The 15,132-nt window shown below is 40.8% G+C and overlaps 1 protein-coding gene across 4 annotated transcripts in view; it reads right to left on the minus strand.

The window, feature by feature from the left end:
• The window catches only part of MAP3K4 (mitogen-activated protein kinase kinase kinase 4), a 192,361-nt gene that overhangs the window by 35,076 nt on the left and 142,153 nt on the right, over window positions 1–15,132 (minus strand). For all 4 annotated transcript variants that reach the window (XM_075862556.1, XM_075862557.1, XM_075862558.1 and 1 more), the window contains one exon: window positions 1,556–1,652. In XM_075862556.1, coding sequence (XP_075718671.1) covers window positions 1,556–1,652 — 97 coding nt within the window. The remainder of the gene's footprint in view (window positions 1–1,555; window positions 1,653–15,132) is intronic.

Below are 15,132 nucleotides of genomic sequence, written 5' to 3' on the forward strand. Positions count from 1 at the left end.
GTTTCACTGAATCTTTTTAATGACATGCTGCACATCTCTCTTGACTATACGGTGTCATGTTTGTTTATTGTCTTAACCACCCCTGACAAAGTTTTTTTACTATATTTATTCCGAACAAAATACTTTTAAAACTAAATGATGTCTGCTACTGTTCAAAGTCGAAAGCTAGGTAATTTATCGGGAAAAAAAATAAATAGTGAAATATAACAACAGGACTAAAAAATATATTTCTACTACAACTTTACAGTCGATGCTTCTGAAAATGTCAATACATTGAATCTTTATTCAATCGTAAAATAATCTTGAGACCTGTTCACATCAAGTTGTGGCCTTATGTTTAGCGTGTACGACAGGAAAGCTTCCCGACGTACGCACTAAATGTGTCCTATTGGGCAGCGTCAGGCTGGTAATCTTTTTTTGAGGTACGGGATAGCGTGTAGGCCGACAAATTTAAAACGTGCAGTATACCTATCTTTGGTCAATATCCGACACAGTCTAAATAAGCCAACCAACGCCAAGTGGTCGTAATCTCTTGTTAAAAAGGGGTTGTCCACTACCGGACAACTGATGACCTATCCACCACATAGGTCATCAGTACATGATCTGTGGGGGACCCCACACTGATCAGCAGCTCCGTTGGCATCCGTGCACCTGACATACATGCCGGCTCCAGCCAGCGAATAGCGACCGAGCTGCAGTATTGCAGCTCTGCTCCTATTCAAGTGAATAGCAGCAGAGCTGCAGTTCTGCAGCACCGCCACTAAGCTATGTACAGAGCAAACTGCCCCCTGCTACGTACATCGCATAATATGCCGGGTGTCGGACCCGCACCGATAATATACCGATGACCTATCCGGTGGATATGTCATCAGTTGTCCAGTACTGGACAACCCCTTTAAAAGGACGATAAAACTCACTAGTGTATGGCCAGCTCTACTAGATTCCTTGAGTGACTAGTAAATATTATTCATTCTAGCCAACACAAACTCAAAATCAATATATTCAGTAAGGCTATGTTCACACGGGGTCTTTTGCCGAGTTTTTTGACGCGGAAACCGCGTCGCAAAACTCGGCAGAAACGGCCCGAGAACGCCTCCCATTGATTTCAATGGGAGGCGTCGGCGTCTTTTTCCCGCGAGCAGTAAAACTGCCTCGCGGGAAAAAGAAGCGACATGCCCTATCTTCGGGCGCTTCCGCCTCCGACCTCCCATTGACTTCAATGGGAGGCAGGAGAAAGCGTGTTTTATGCCCGCGGCGCTCAATGGCCGCGGGCGAAAAACGGCGCGATGATTGCTATTCACACGGAGTATTTTGGGGGAGGAATATCTGCCTCAAAATTCAGTTTGGAGCTTTGAGGCAGATATTCCTCCCCCAAAATACTCCGTGTGAACATAGCCTAATAATTCCAGGAAATGATCCTGATACAGATTTAACAGATAATTTAGAACTATACATTCCCAAACGCAAGATTGCAAAGATTATAGTGACATTACAAATACAAACAGACAATCCTGTTGGATCTTGTACATGCATTTTTCAATGAATAGTCAAATACCTAAAGCCTTCTGGCGCAGGAGTGTTCAGATGGGGATTTGGTGGGTCACTGTGACATCGAGGCACCTTTACAGGTCTTGGACTATTGCGATGTGTAACTAGTAAAACAAAATAGCATAGAAGTTTAAATGAGGTAAAAAAAAAAATCAACAAAATGGTCCAGTGTATAACAGTTTGATCATTTACTAACAGTTGTTACTACCATGGTCACTAGAAAGTTCAACCAAGCCTATTATAAATACACTGTATTAGGGTTGTCACGATACTAGAATTTGGACTTTAATACCGATACGTTGTGTAGTATATACCAAAACGATATCTGGCCAACAATAATAAAACATTTTTTTAAAAAGTTCTTCCATTTTCTGATGTGAGGCGCGTAGAGTGATGGATTTTGAACCTCCATGTGCCTCACATTAATAGTAATTAACCCCATCATGTTCCTCAGTCATATTGGACAACATTGGTTTAATGTGTGAGGTACATGATGGGGTTAATTACTATTAATGTGAGGCACATGGAGGCTCAAAATTCATAATACCTCGTGCCTCAACTTAAGTGAAAGAAAGCAGTTTTTTTCATTTTATAACAACAACGTAAACATGAATGAGCTATAAATGTGTTATTACGGTTGCGACAATACCGAATGTGTGTATATTTTATTAGAAAGGTACAATGCACACCAAAAAGTCGTTATCCAAATATGGATTTTTAATATTCGTAATTATGCCAGTTTAAGTGCGACGTTTCGGTCATCTCTGACCTTCATCAGGCACTGTAATATCCTGGGTCCTGCGTAATGGCGATTAATGTATGGCGGCTTGACGAATGTGGAGACTTATTTAAGTATGGAGCAGGCTCACGGAGTGAACTCGCTCCATACGATGCGGGTGTCAGCTGTTTGTTACAGCCGACACTTGAGAGTAACGAGCGGCATCGCGCTCGAACCCTGCTCGTTTAACTCGTTAAATGCTGCAGTCAATAGCAACCGCAGCATTTAAATCGTTAGAACGAGTGGGACGACCCCCACTAACAGTTCATCGCACCCCCCGCAACGCAATCGCGTGGGGGGGGGGGGGTCGATGGTTGCTATGGGCTTAATAGATGCCTATCAGAATCACGATATACTGCAATACATTAGTATTAGTAGCTGGTTGAAGTCCCCTAGGGGGACTAATAAAAAAAAAAGTAAAGATTAGTTAAAGTTTTTTTTTTGTGTAAAAAAATAAATAAATATTAAAAGTTAAAAAAAAAAAACCTTTTCCAATTTTCCCCCTAGAGCATAGTAAAACAATAAATAAATCAACATAATTGGTATCGCCGCGTTTGTAAAAGTCTGAACTATTACAATATATCATTATTTAACCCACACGGTGAACGCCGTAAAAATAAATAAATTGTAAACGCCAGAATCTCTATTTTTTAGTCACCTAATCTCCCACAAAAACTGAACTAAAAAGTGATGAAACCGTCGCATACACACCAAAATGGTATTATTAAAAACTACAGCTTATCCCGCAAAAAATAAGCCCTCATACCACTTAAATCGACAGAAAAATAAAAAACTTATGGCTCTCGGAATTTACACTTAGGTTTTTACTTGTAAAATATATAAAAAACGATATATATTTGGTATCGCCATAATCATATTGACCCACAGAATAAAGTTAACATGCTGTTTTAATTGCACATTGAATTCCGTAAAAATGGCGCGCAAAAAACCATGGAGGAATCACTGTTTTTTTTTCATTTTCTACCCCACAAATAATTTTTTTCCCGTTTCCTAGTACATTATATGGCTAAATAAATGGTGCTATGAAAAACTACAACTCGTCCTGCAAAAATCAAGCCCTCATAGTACTAGATCGATGGAAAAATAAAGACGTTATGGCTTTTGGAAGTGGGGAGGAAAAAACGATAATAAAAATCTGAAAAAGGGCTGCGGCGGGAAGGGGTTGTTTATTGTAAAATAAAAAATAAAATAAAAATAAAAAAAAAAAGTGTGATTTTTTTGTTTTTTAATTTAAAGTACTGGCATATATCTATATGCCAGTACATTAGCCTGCGTACTGATAGTACACAGGCAGTTGTTAGGCCATATATCAGTATGCCCTAACAACAGGAAATATCGTCAGACAGCCCAGGGGGGGGAGGGGGGGGGGGTCCTTCAATAGACCCTGGGCTGTCTGCCCGTATATGGTATGTCCTTCGATCGCTTCAAAGTGATTCCCCTTGACGTGTTCCAAAGGGCATCCCCACTTCTCATTTACCCCTTGAATGCTGCGGTCAGCTTTGATCGCAGTGTTCAGGGGAATAGCAGCGGAGATGAGCGGTTTCTCTGATCTCCGCCGTTAGCCGCATTCCCACTCTGTGTAATACAGCCATTGCCCCGGTCCGGACAATAAGTGCGCGTGCAGTCAGCATGAGGTGATGCATCCGGCGCTGCAGTAATGAGAAGTGGTGCCAGCACAGAAGATAGTACATGGGGGTGTTTTGCAGTTCGCCCGCCATGTTCCGTCTTTAGCTCCGGCAATCATTAGTGCATTGGCGGTCGCGTCGCATCACATCATGCTGACCGTGTGCACTTCTCAGGATTAAGGAGTGGGGCAACGACTATTACACAGCCGCAGCCCTGCTCTCATACATTCATGTGTTACTATACTAAGCTGTGTGGCCGCACAGCTTAGTATCGAAATACATGAAATAATGGTATTGAACCGTTTGAGGGTGTACGGTATCTAAACAGTATCAAAGTTTCGTTGTATCGTGCATCCCTACACTGCATAGGGAATATACATATATGTCTGGTATATTTAAGTACATGTACAATTCTTATTCATGGTGATTTGAATTAAGGAGATCTATTTTTGCCACCATATTCACATTTGTTGCCACAAAAAAAGCTAACTGGAAACAGACACCAGTTAGCCTGATGAGAGCTGAGCCCAAAATGAAGACTGACCATTATTAGGCTTCAAAATTTACAGGAGTCATTGGCATCGAATCCATTTTTTTTTTTTTACATTTCAAAGTATGGAGGTGTTACATACACTACACCATACTTAAAACACGCACTCTAGAATCGCTTCTTTAGTGGTAAAAGTATTGGGACAATCTGTTCCCCATGAAAGACCATGTACTCTATTTGCGTGGAAATAAATGATGAATTTGTACTCTTTAACCACACTTTGCATGTCTAAATGATCTTTTCTAATATATCTATTGCAGAGATAAAGATGTGACTAAAAGTGTTACACAGTTCAATTACATGGGATGAAAGAAGCTGTTGTCAATATAACTAATCTTTGTGTCACTGCCATGGAAATACATTAATACCACAACAATCTTCCATTCACTTTATGCCGTTTTCCAACGCAGCTGCAAAGGCACAGATTTGAATATTTTTCATCACTTCACGTTTAAAATTTGACAATGACTGCAATTGAGTAGAAGATTCCCAAATAAGCATCTTTGATCTGTTCTCTCAATCTTCAGAGGTACAGAAGTTCAGGGAGCTCTTACAGGTGCAATCTGACGGGAAAATCTTAGTTCTTAACCCCTTAAGGACGCAGCCTAGTTTGGGCCTTAAGGCTCAGAGCCCATTTTTCAAATCTGACATATTTCACTTTATGTGGTAATAACGTCGGAATGCTTACACCTATTCAAGCGATTCTGAGACTGTTTTCTCGTGAGACATTGGGCTTTATGTTAGTGGTGAAATTTGGACGATATATTCAGTGTTTATTGGTGAAAAATTGCACAATTTAGAGAAAATGTATAAAAAAAAATATGGGATGTGAAATTTAAAAAAAGTAATTTTTTCAAATAAAATTTCATTTTTCATAAAAATTTCTTATTTTCACAGGGAACAAAATACCCCATTTTGTTGCCCAATTTCTCCTGAGTGCAGCAATACCCCATTTGTGGCGATAAACTGCCGTTTGGGCCCATGGGAGGCCTCAGAAGGGAAGGAGCGCTGTGTGTTCTTTGGAGTGCAGATTTTACTGGATTGGTTTTTGGGTGCCATGTCGAATTTGCAGAGCCCCAGAGGTATCAAAGCAATGGAAACCCACCAGAAGTGACCCCATTTTGGAAACTACACCCCTCAAGGAATTTATTTATGGGTAATGTGACTATTTAGACCCCATAGTTTTTTCACAGCACATATTTGAATTGGGCTGTAAAATTAAAAAAATGTAATTTTTCCAATAAGATGTCATTTCTGATCAAAATGTCTTATTTTCACAGGGAACAAAATACCCCATTTTGTTGCCCAATTTGTCCTGAGTGCAGCAATACCCCATGTGTGGTGATAAACTGCCGTTTGGGCCTATGGGACGGCTCAGAAGGAAAGGACCACCATTTGGCCTAATGGGGATTTTCTGGTGCAAAGTCATGTATGCAGAAGCCCCTGAGGTACCAGTACAGTTGAAACCCCCCAGAAGTGACCCGGTTTTAAAACTACACCCCTTAAGGCATTCATCTTTAGGTGTAGTGAGCATTTTGACCGGAAACATACACCCCATAAACTGTAATGTGGGTTCTCACGGGTATGGCCATACCCTGCATGTGGCTGTTATCAGCTGCCTGGGCACACAGCAGGGCTCAGAAGGGAAAGATGAGGGGGATAAGCTGTGCGGAGTGCATCAGGGTAAGTAAAACTGGGGTAGATTAAAAATCAAGGGATGTATGATACATTTTAAAACACTCTTTCATACAAAGCCTTAGTTTTTCAGGACACGTGTCACATTGATATATTGTGTCCTTCCTTATCACCCTCTTATAGCAGACTCTGCACCTCTTTTGACTTTTTCCCTTCTTGCCAGTTTGGGGAACTTCTCCTGGACAGTGTTGCCCTGGTACGATGCATGTGGCCTCGCTTCCAGAAGTACTGGGAGCCCCCCCCCTTCCTGGTCCCTAAAAATTAGTTTCTTGATAACCACCTCTTGAAATTCCAGGAAAGTTCCCCTCTGGCCTGTACATCGACGTAGCACGTACACATTGTACAATGCCATCGGTATGATGTGCATGGCCAGCTTCTTATACCACACCGCATGGCGCTGTAGGGCTACAGGGCTTGATCTGACAAGTCCGCCCCTCCCATGTACCTATTGTAGTCCAGGATGCAGTCTGGTTTGGGGGTCTCTGTACTGGTACCTCGTACAGGTACATGGGTACTGGTGTGGGCATGTATTGTTGTCAATACAAGGATATCTCTCTTGTCTTGTACTTGACACACAATATGTTGCTGCTAGAATGTGCCCTGCTCTCACCCCTTCTGGGTGTTTGCCCAAGCAGAGTCTTAGGGAGGCTTCTCAGATTTCTTCTAGCAGTGCCGCATGCCGCAGTACTTCTGGAAGCGAGGCACTTGAAGTGTGGGAAGCTGGTATAAAAATTATCCAGGTAGAGGTGGTAACCCTGGTCCAGCAGTGGGTGCACCAAATCCCAAACAATTTAGTGTCTTTTTGGGTAGAAGTATTAGTTTAAGGTCCCATTCACACAACCGTAAAATAGACGCTAATTGCTGTCCGTAATTACGGGTCCATTAATTTCCATGTCCGACGGACACCTTCCCGTATGTCTACGGGACGATGTCCTTGACGTAAACAACCTGCCGAATAAAATAGGACACATCCTATTTATTTATTTTACGGACCGTGCTCCTATACTTTATAATGGCAAGACCACCCGTAAAAACATCCGACTGTCCGCGTCCGGCCGTGTGCATATTTATGTAACCACAATATTTTTGTTCTTTATTTTTATTTTTTCCACCCTAAAAGATTTCAGTTTGTTTTTCAATACAATTGTACAGATTATAGGTCACATTAAAGGTGGAAAAAGTTCTGAAATGATTCATCTCGGACTGATTTTGTAACATGACAAAAACCTGGAATTTTAACAGGGGTATGTAGATGGTTCATTTACTTCCTTTGAAGATCTCTCTAGAAACCACTTCCTAAATAAATGTGACTTCCACATATATCTCCAAATAAGATCCTACCTCCATGCAAATAAGCTCGACCCTTAAAAAAGTTATCTCCTAAAAACATATATTTCTCTCTTTCTAATACTCGCTCTAGTATGAAGGGGATGAGCCTTTTCTACTCATTTAATAAACTAAAAGAGATAACATAGCCTTTTCATCACAACAACGGCTGCATACCCTAAATGGGTAAAACAAAACAACATTCTGCTTGTGTGAACCACTGGGAGGCAAATTAAAAATTACTATGAAGGTGGTATTACACCCTCATGAGAGTATTCACAATTTACCCAACATCTTCCCTGTTATGCTGGCATAACTGCAGCTGCCAAGGAACACTAATGCATATAGTCTGGCCTTGTAGCAAAGTCCAGCCACTGTGGCAACACATTTTTGTTATGTTTTCTGATATATTTAATTAACCCATCCGCCAACCTGACCCTCCTTTAACTAGGTCTATATTCTATTTCATATGATTTTAGAACTATTATCTGCCAAATATTCTCCACAACACAATTACTAAGTACTGGAAGTTCCATGAACCTCCGCTAACAGCCGATATAATATAACGAGTAAATTGACGATATGTATTAGCTAGCCTTTCATAAAAATAAACATAGAGTAATTATACTTTTCGAAAACTTTTGATATTTCATAGCGACAAATCAAAAGTTTTGATCTGTTCTCCTCGTTAGGCTGAACGCTGGCTCATCGACGTTCATATGTGAGCCAGTCTTCAGGCTGACGCAGATAGCCGATCACAGCCGAATGAGCTTGAGCGCTTCAGCACCTTCGTTTCAGCAACGGTGGGGTTTCAGCACCCGGACCCCCATGTGACCTATTTCTGTAAAAAACCTTCTCATTCGGGTTATGGTTATGTTTTTATTTCCTAGAAGGTGTATATCTTGGCCCTTTGTTATTGGCTTTGTTTTTGTCTATAGGTTTCTCTAATTCCCGACATTTGCCGTAAATATAAGTCATGGAAAGCCTGTGCTTCCCGCAAAATGCCGTATATTTACGGCAAATGTTTGGCACCGGCTCAGAAGCTGAGTCGGTGCCATAATCGCCGGATCTCAGCTGTATCTGACAGCTGACATCCGGCTGTAAAGGCGGGGACCGAAATTAGCTTCGATCCCCGCCATTAACCCCTTAAGTGCAGCGCTCAAACGCGATCGCTGCACTTAAGGTGTTTGCAGCTCATCGGAACCCCAGCAATGAGATTGCCGGGGTTCCGGTGGCTGCAATGGCAACCGGAGGCCTAATACTGGCCTCCCGGTCTGCGTCTGCCTAGCACCGAAGCCGGTCAAGATCCGCCCGGCGGCAGAGCCTGATCGGCTTCCGTAGCTGCCGGCAAGATGGCGCCGGGTCAGGAGCTGATCCGGCGTTATCAGCGGTGGAAGTCAGCTGTACTGTACAGCTGACATCCACCTGTAACGGCAGGAACCGGAGCTAGCTCCGATCCCTGCCATTAACCCCTTCGATGCAGAAATCGAAAGCGATTGCTGCATCGTAGCGGTTACTAGCAGATCGCCAGCCCTGACAGGCAATCAGGACTGGCGACTGCTGTTATGGCAACAGGAGACACAATGGTCTCCTGCTCTGCCATTACGGAAGCCGACATAGGCCCCGCCGGGAGGCGAAGCCTAATCGGCTTGCTGTCAGTGAATGACTGACAGATCTAATACATTGCACTACATAGTTAGTGCAATGTATTAGAAAAAAAAAATCTGACCGTTGGTCCTTCAAGTCCCCTAGTGGGACTTGAGAAAAAGTGTAAAAAAAAAAGTATAAAAAAAAGTGTAAAAAAAAGTGCAAAAAATAAAAGTTTGAAAACAATAAAAGTTTCAAGTAATCAAATAAAACACAATCCCCCTTTTACTCTTATCAAGTCCTTTATTATTGAAAAATAATAATAAACCATATGTATTTGGTATCGCCACGACCGTAACGACCTGATGTATCAAAATATTATATTATTTATTGCACGCAGTGAACAGCGTAAAAAATAAAAAAACTTTAAAAACTTTACCAGAGTTTCTGTTTTTTGGTCACTTTGCCCTACAAATATTAGAATAAAAAGTGATCAAAAAGTCACACGTATCCAAAAATGGTACCTATAAAAACTATAGCTCGTCCCACAAAAAACAAGCCCTCATACACCTCCGTCGACAAAAAAAATTAAAAAGTTATGGTTCTCACAACTTGGCGACAGAAAAAATACATTCTTTTTACAAAAGTAATTTTATTGTGCAAAAAGTTGTAAAACATAAAAAAGTGCTATAAATTAGGTATCGCCGGAATCGTACTGACCCGCAGGATAAAGTTAACATGTAATTTATAACGCATGGTGAACGCAGTATAAAAAAAACGAAAAAAGCTGTGCCAGAATTGCGTTTTTTTGTTTACCTGTTATCCCAAAAAATAGGATAAAAGGTGATCATAAAGTCGCATGTACCCCAAAATTGTACCAATAATAACTAAAGCTCGTCCCGCAACAAACCAGCCCTCATACCGCTACGTCTATGAAAAATAAAATGAATTATGGCTCCAATAAGTCAGGAAATAAAAAAATATGCAGCTGTGCCCGAGGGAAACATTTCTTCCGTTTCAAGAGGCGATTTATCAAGGACCTAAAATTAGGGAACCAGGAAGGGGAGAGCCCAAACATATCCGCTGGAAGTGACGGTGCCCGTATTATTCCAGGACAACACTTTCCCAGCAAAATTCCACAAACTACAAAGGCGCAGAGTGTGGACCAAAAGGGGGATAAGAAATGACACCATTTATCAGTGCGACACTGGCCTGTGCAGAAAGGATTGCTTCACAGCGTAACACACATCTATGGATTATTTTATTATTTTTTTTTACCCCATTATTATACCACCTGACTATGCCCCTTATATACTCCGCCCCGCTTACATGTACCCCCACATTATAAATGGAAACACCAGCAATACTCAAACAAATGTAGTACCAAGCAAAATCCGCTCTCCAAAAGCCAAATGGTGCTCCCTCGGCTCTGAACCCTACAGCGTGCTCAAACAGCAGTTTCCTTCAACATATATGGCATCGTCATACCCGGGAGAACCCTTTTAACAATTTTTGGGGTGTGTGTCTCCAGCGTCATAAGCTTGGCATGACATATTTGCCACTGAATGGCATATCTAGGGAAAAATAGAAATTTTTAATTTGCACCATCCGCAGTTCATTCATTTATGGAAAAGACCTGTGGGGTGAAAATGCTCACTACACCCCTTAATAAATGCCTTGAGGGTGCAGTTTCCAAATGGGGTCACTTCTCAGGGGTTTCTTTTTATTATTTCACATCTGAGCCTCTGCAGTTGTGAACCAATACTTTGTAAATCGCCAAATTAGGCCTCCACTCCCCATGGTACTCTTCACTCCTGAGCCCTGTCATATGTCCAGGCAAAAGATTAGGGTCACATGTAGGGTGTTTCTAAAACCGGGAAACACTGCATGATAATTAGAGAGCTGTCTTGTTATGGTGGCACAAGCCGGGCACCACATATTGGCATACCTATGGAAAAAAATCCCATTTTCACTCTGCAACATCGAGTGCACACCAATTTCTACAAAACACCTGCAGGGTTAAAATGCTTACTACACCCCTTGGTAAATGCATTGAGGGGTGTAGTTTCCAAAATGGGGTCACTTCTGGGGGGTTTCCACTGTTTTGGGCCCACAGAAACCAATCTAGCAACATCTGCACTCCAAATGGCGGTCCTTCCCTTCTGAGCCCTGCCGTTTGCCCAAACAGCAGTTTATGACCACATATGGGGTATTGCCATACTTGGGAGAAATTGCTTTACAAATGTTGGTTTCTTTTTTTCCTTTATTTGTTGAGAAAATGAAAAAGGATTGTTTTTATTTTCACTGCCCAATTCTAATAAGTTCTATGAAACATCTGTGGGGTCAAAACGCTCACTACACCCCTAGATGAATTCCTCAAGAGGTGTAGTTTCCTAAATGGAGTCACTTTTTGGGCGTTTTCATTGTTTTGTCCCCTCAGGGGCTTTGCAAATGTGACATGGCCTCCGCAAACCATTCCTGCTAAATGTGAACTCCAAAAGCCAAATAGCGCTCTTTCCCTTCTCAGCCACGCCGTGTCTCCAAACAACCGTTTATTACCACATGTTGGGTATTGTTTTACTCGGCAGAAATTGCTTTACAAATTTTTCTCCTTCAGTCCTTGTGGAAATGAGAAAAAAATTAGCAAAACCTACATTTTCTTTGAAAAAACTTAGATTGTCATTTTCAGGGCCTACTTCCAATAATTTATGCAAAAAACCTGTGGGGTCAAAACACTCACTATACCCCTAGATAATTTCCTCAATGGGTGTAGTTTCCAAAATGGGGTCACTTGTGGGGGGTTTCCACTGTTTTGTCCCCTCAGGGGCTCTGTAAATGTGACATGGCCTCCGCAAACCATTCCTGCTAAATTTGAGCTCCAAAAGCCAAATAGCGCTCTTTCACTTCTAAGCCCTGCCGTGTGTCAAAACAGCCGTTTATTACCACATGTGGGGTATTGTTTTACTCGGGAGAAATTGCTTTACAAATTTTGCAGTGCTTTTTCTCCTTTAGTCCTTGTGGAAATGAGGAAAAAAAAAAATAAAATCGCTAAACCTACATTTTCTTTGAAAAAATTTAGATTTTAATTTTCACGGCCTACTTCCAATAATTTCTGTAAAAAAACCTGTGCGGTCAAAATGCTCACTACACCCCTAGATAATTTCCTTGAGGTGTGTAGTTTCCCAGATGGGGTCAATTTTGGGGGATTTTCACTCTTTTGGCACCGCAAGAGCCCTTCAAACCTGACATGGTGCCTAAAATATATTCTAATAATAATAAGGCCCCAAAATCCACTAAGTGCTCCTTTGTTTCTGAGGCCGGTGCTTCAGTCCATTAGCACGCTACGGCCACATGTGGGATATTTCCTAAAACTGCAGAAACTGGGCAACAAATATTAAGATTGCATTTCTCTGGGAAAACCTTCTGTGTTATAAAAAAAATTGTATTAAAAATGTATTTCTGCAAAAAAATATGAAATTTGTAAATTTCACCTCTATATTGCTTTAATTCCTGTGAAATGTGTAAAGGGGTAAGACAATTTCTAAATGCTGTTTTGAATACTTTGAGGGGTGAAGTTTTTAAAATGGGGTGACTTTTTGGGAGTTTCTAATATATAAGGCCCTCAAAGCAACTTCACAACTGAACTGGCCCCTGTAAAAATAGCCTTTTGAAATTTTCTTGAAAATGTGAGAAATTGCTGCTAAAGTTCTAAGCCTTGTGATGTCATAGAAAAATAAAAGGATGTTCAAAAAACGATGCCAATCTAAAGTATACATATGGGGGATGTTAATTAGCAAGAATTTTGTGTATTATAACTGCCTGTCTTACAAGCAGATACATTTAAATTGAGAAAAATGCTAATTTTTCGCTAAATTTTGGTGTTTTTCACAATTAAATACTGAACATATTGAGCAAATTTTGCTAGTAACTTAAAGTGCAATGTGTCACGAGAAAACAATCTCAGAATCGCTTGGATAGATGAAAGCATTCCGTAGTTATTACCACATAAAGTGAAACATGTCAGATTTGATAAATGAGGCTCTGTCAGGAAGGTCAAAAGTGGCTAAAGAGGGAAGGGGTTAAATCGATAGACAGAGTCAAACGAAGAACATTATACACATGCGGTCAGTATATAACAGTCTTAATAAAAAAAAAGGGGGTACTTAATAAATGACTATATATACACTGTACATATGTTCAAGATATGCTGTAAGAAAAATTTTAAATGTGGCAATGGATTATATTTGTTATTTAAAATCCTGCTACTATGTCATATACTTACAACAAAAAGATGGCACAGGCTCAGAAGCTGCGTACGCACCATCCGCCACGGGTGTCAGCTGTATATTACAGTTGACACCCTGCTGTAATGGCAGGGACCTAAACTAGCTTCAATCCCCGCCATTAACCCCTTCGATACTGCTGTCAAAAGGGACTGCGGCATCTAAGTGGTTAGTCACTGATTGGCAACCCCAAGACGCGATGGTGGGGGTGCTGATGGCTGCTGTGGCAACCGGAGAGCTAACAATGGCCTCCTGGTCTTCCCAGTACGGAAGCCTATAATGCCCCCGCCCAGAGGCAGAGCCAATGCATTGCACTACATAGGTTGGGCAATGTATTAGAATAGAAAATCAGACAGTTGGACCTTCAAGTGCCCTAGTGAAATATAAAAAATAAAACGTTTCAAGAAATAAAATGTAAAAAACAAAACAAAAAAACACCCTTTTTCTCTTATCAAGTCCTTTATTATTGGAAAAAAAAATGAACTATACATAATTGGTATCGCCGCGTCCGTAACGACCTGAACTATAAAAATATTATGTTAATTTATCTCACATGGTGAACACCATAAAAACAAAACAAAAAAACAAGGCCAGAATTGCTGATTTTTGGTCACCGCGTTTCCCAAAAAAATTTAATAAAAAGTATATCAAAAAGTCACATGTACCCCAAAATAGTACCCATAAAAAGTACAGCTCATCCTGCAATACCACAACGTCTATGAAAAAATAAGAAAAGTTTTGGCTCCCATAAGTAAAGAAAAAAATATGCAGATATGCGGATCAGAGGTGATTATTAACCAGTTCAGGACCGGGCTATTTTGAGCCTTCAGGACCAGACACCGGTTAGCCCTTTTTAGCACGTTAGTTAAACAGTTATAACTTTTTTATTTGTTGGGCTAACGACCTGATTTTTGCGACGTTTTTTCCGTAGACAATACAGGTTTATTTATTTTTTATCGTTTTTATACACATCCTTTTTGCCATTTTAGAATTTTTATTCATAAAGTTTGAAAATAGTAAAAAAATAAGCTTTTTTACATTTCAACTATTTTTTTTTTTGGTAACAACATAGTTTTACCCTAAAATAGACCTTTTATTTGTGATCGTCATGGTCTACCGTAAATTTTTATATATTACACGTCTATATTAGGGTAATTGGGTCAGCGCTAGCATTACAACAATGATTAGCGGGAGGGGAACGTTTTTTTGGGATGGGTATTTTATGTGTATTTATTATTATTTTTTTTTGCACTTTACGTTACTTTTTTTTATTACTATGGTCTGTCCCTCAAAGGTCAAAAAAGACCTTTGGGGAACTTAATATATATTTTTTTCTTTTCTTTTACACAATCTTTTCCACTGTAACTGGAGCTGCACATCAGCCCCAGTTGCAGGGGAAATCAGCCCTCTCATAGTCACGATTGTCACTAATAGGGCTGTGCTGGGTCTAGTTAGACCCAGCAGCAGTCTGTCAGTAACGGCACCCAATCACATGAACACCGGGAGGAACAGAGACAGCGGCGCAGCCGCTGCCTCTATTCCTATACACAGCGTTCATTGAGCGCTGTGTACAAGTCATCAGAGAAGAGAGAAGCAAAGAAAGCTGCTTCTATCTTCTCCTCAGGGTCTCCGGCAGTCACGGACAGCTGGAGACCCGACATTCAGCTGCCCGATCGCGCGAGAAGCAAGTTAAAACCCGAGCCGTAAAAAGTCTATGGC

This window comes from Rhinoderma darwinii, chromosome 4 (genome assembly GCF_050947455.1).
Source record: "Rhinoderma darwinii isolate aRhiDar2 chromosome 4, aRhiDar2.hap1, whole genome shotgun sequence".
Taxonomy (NCBI): domain Eukaryota; kingdom Metazoa; phylum Chordata; class Amphibia; order Anura; family Rhinodermatidae; genus Rhinoderma; species Rhinoderma darwinii.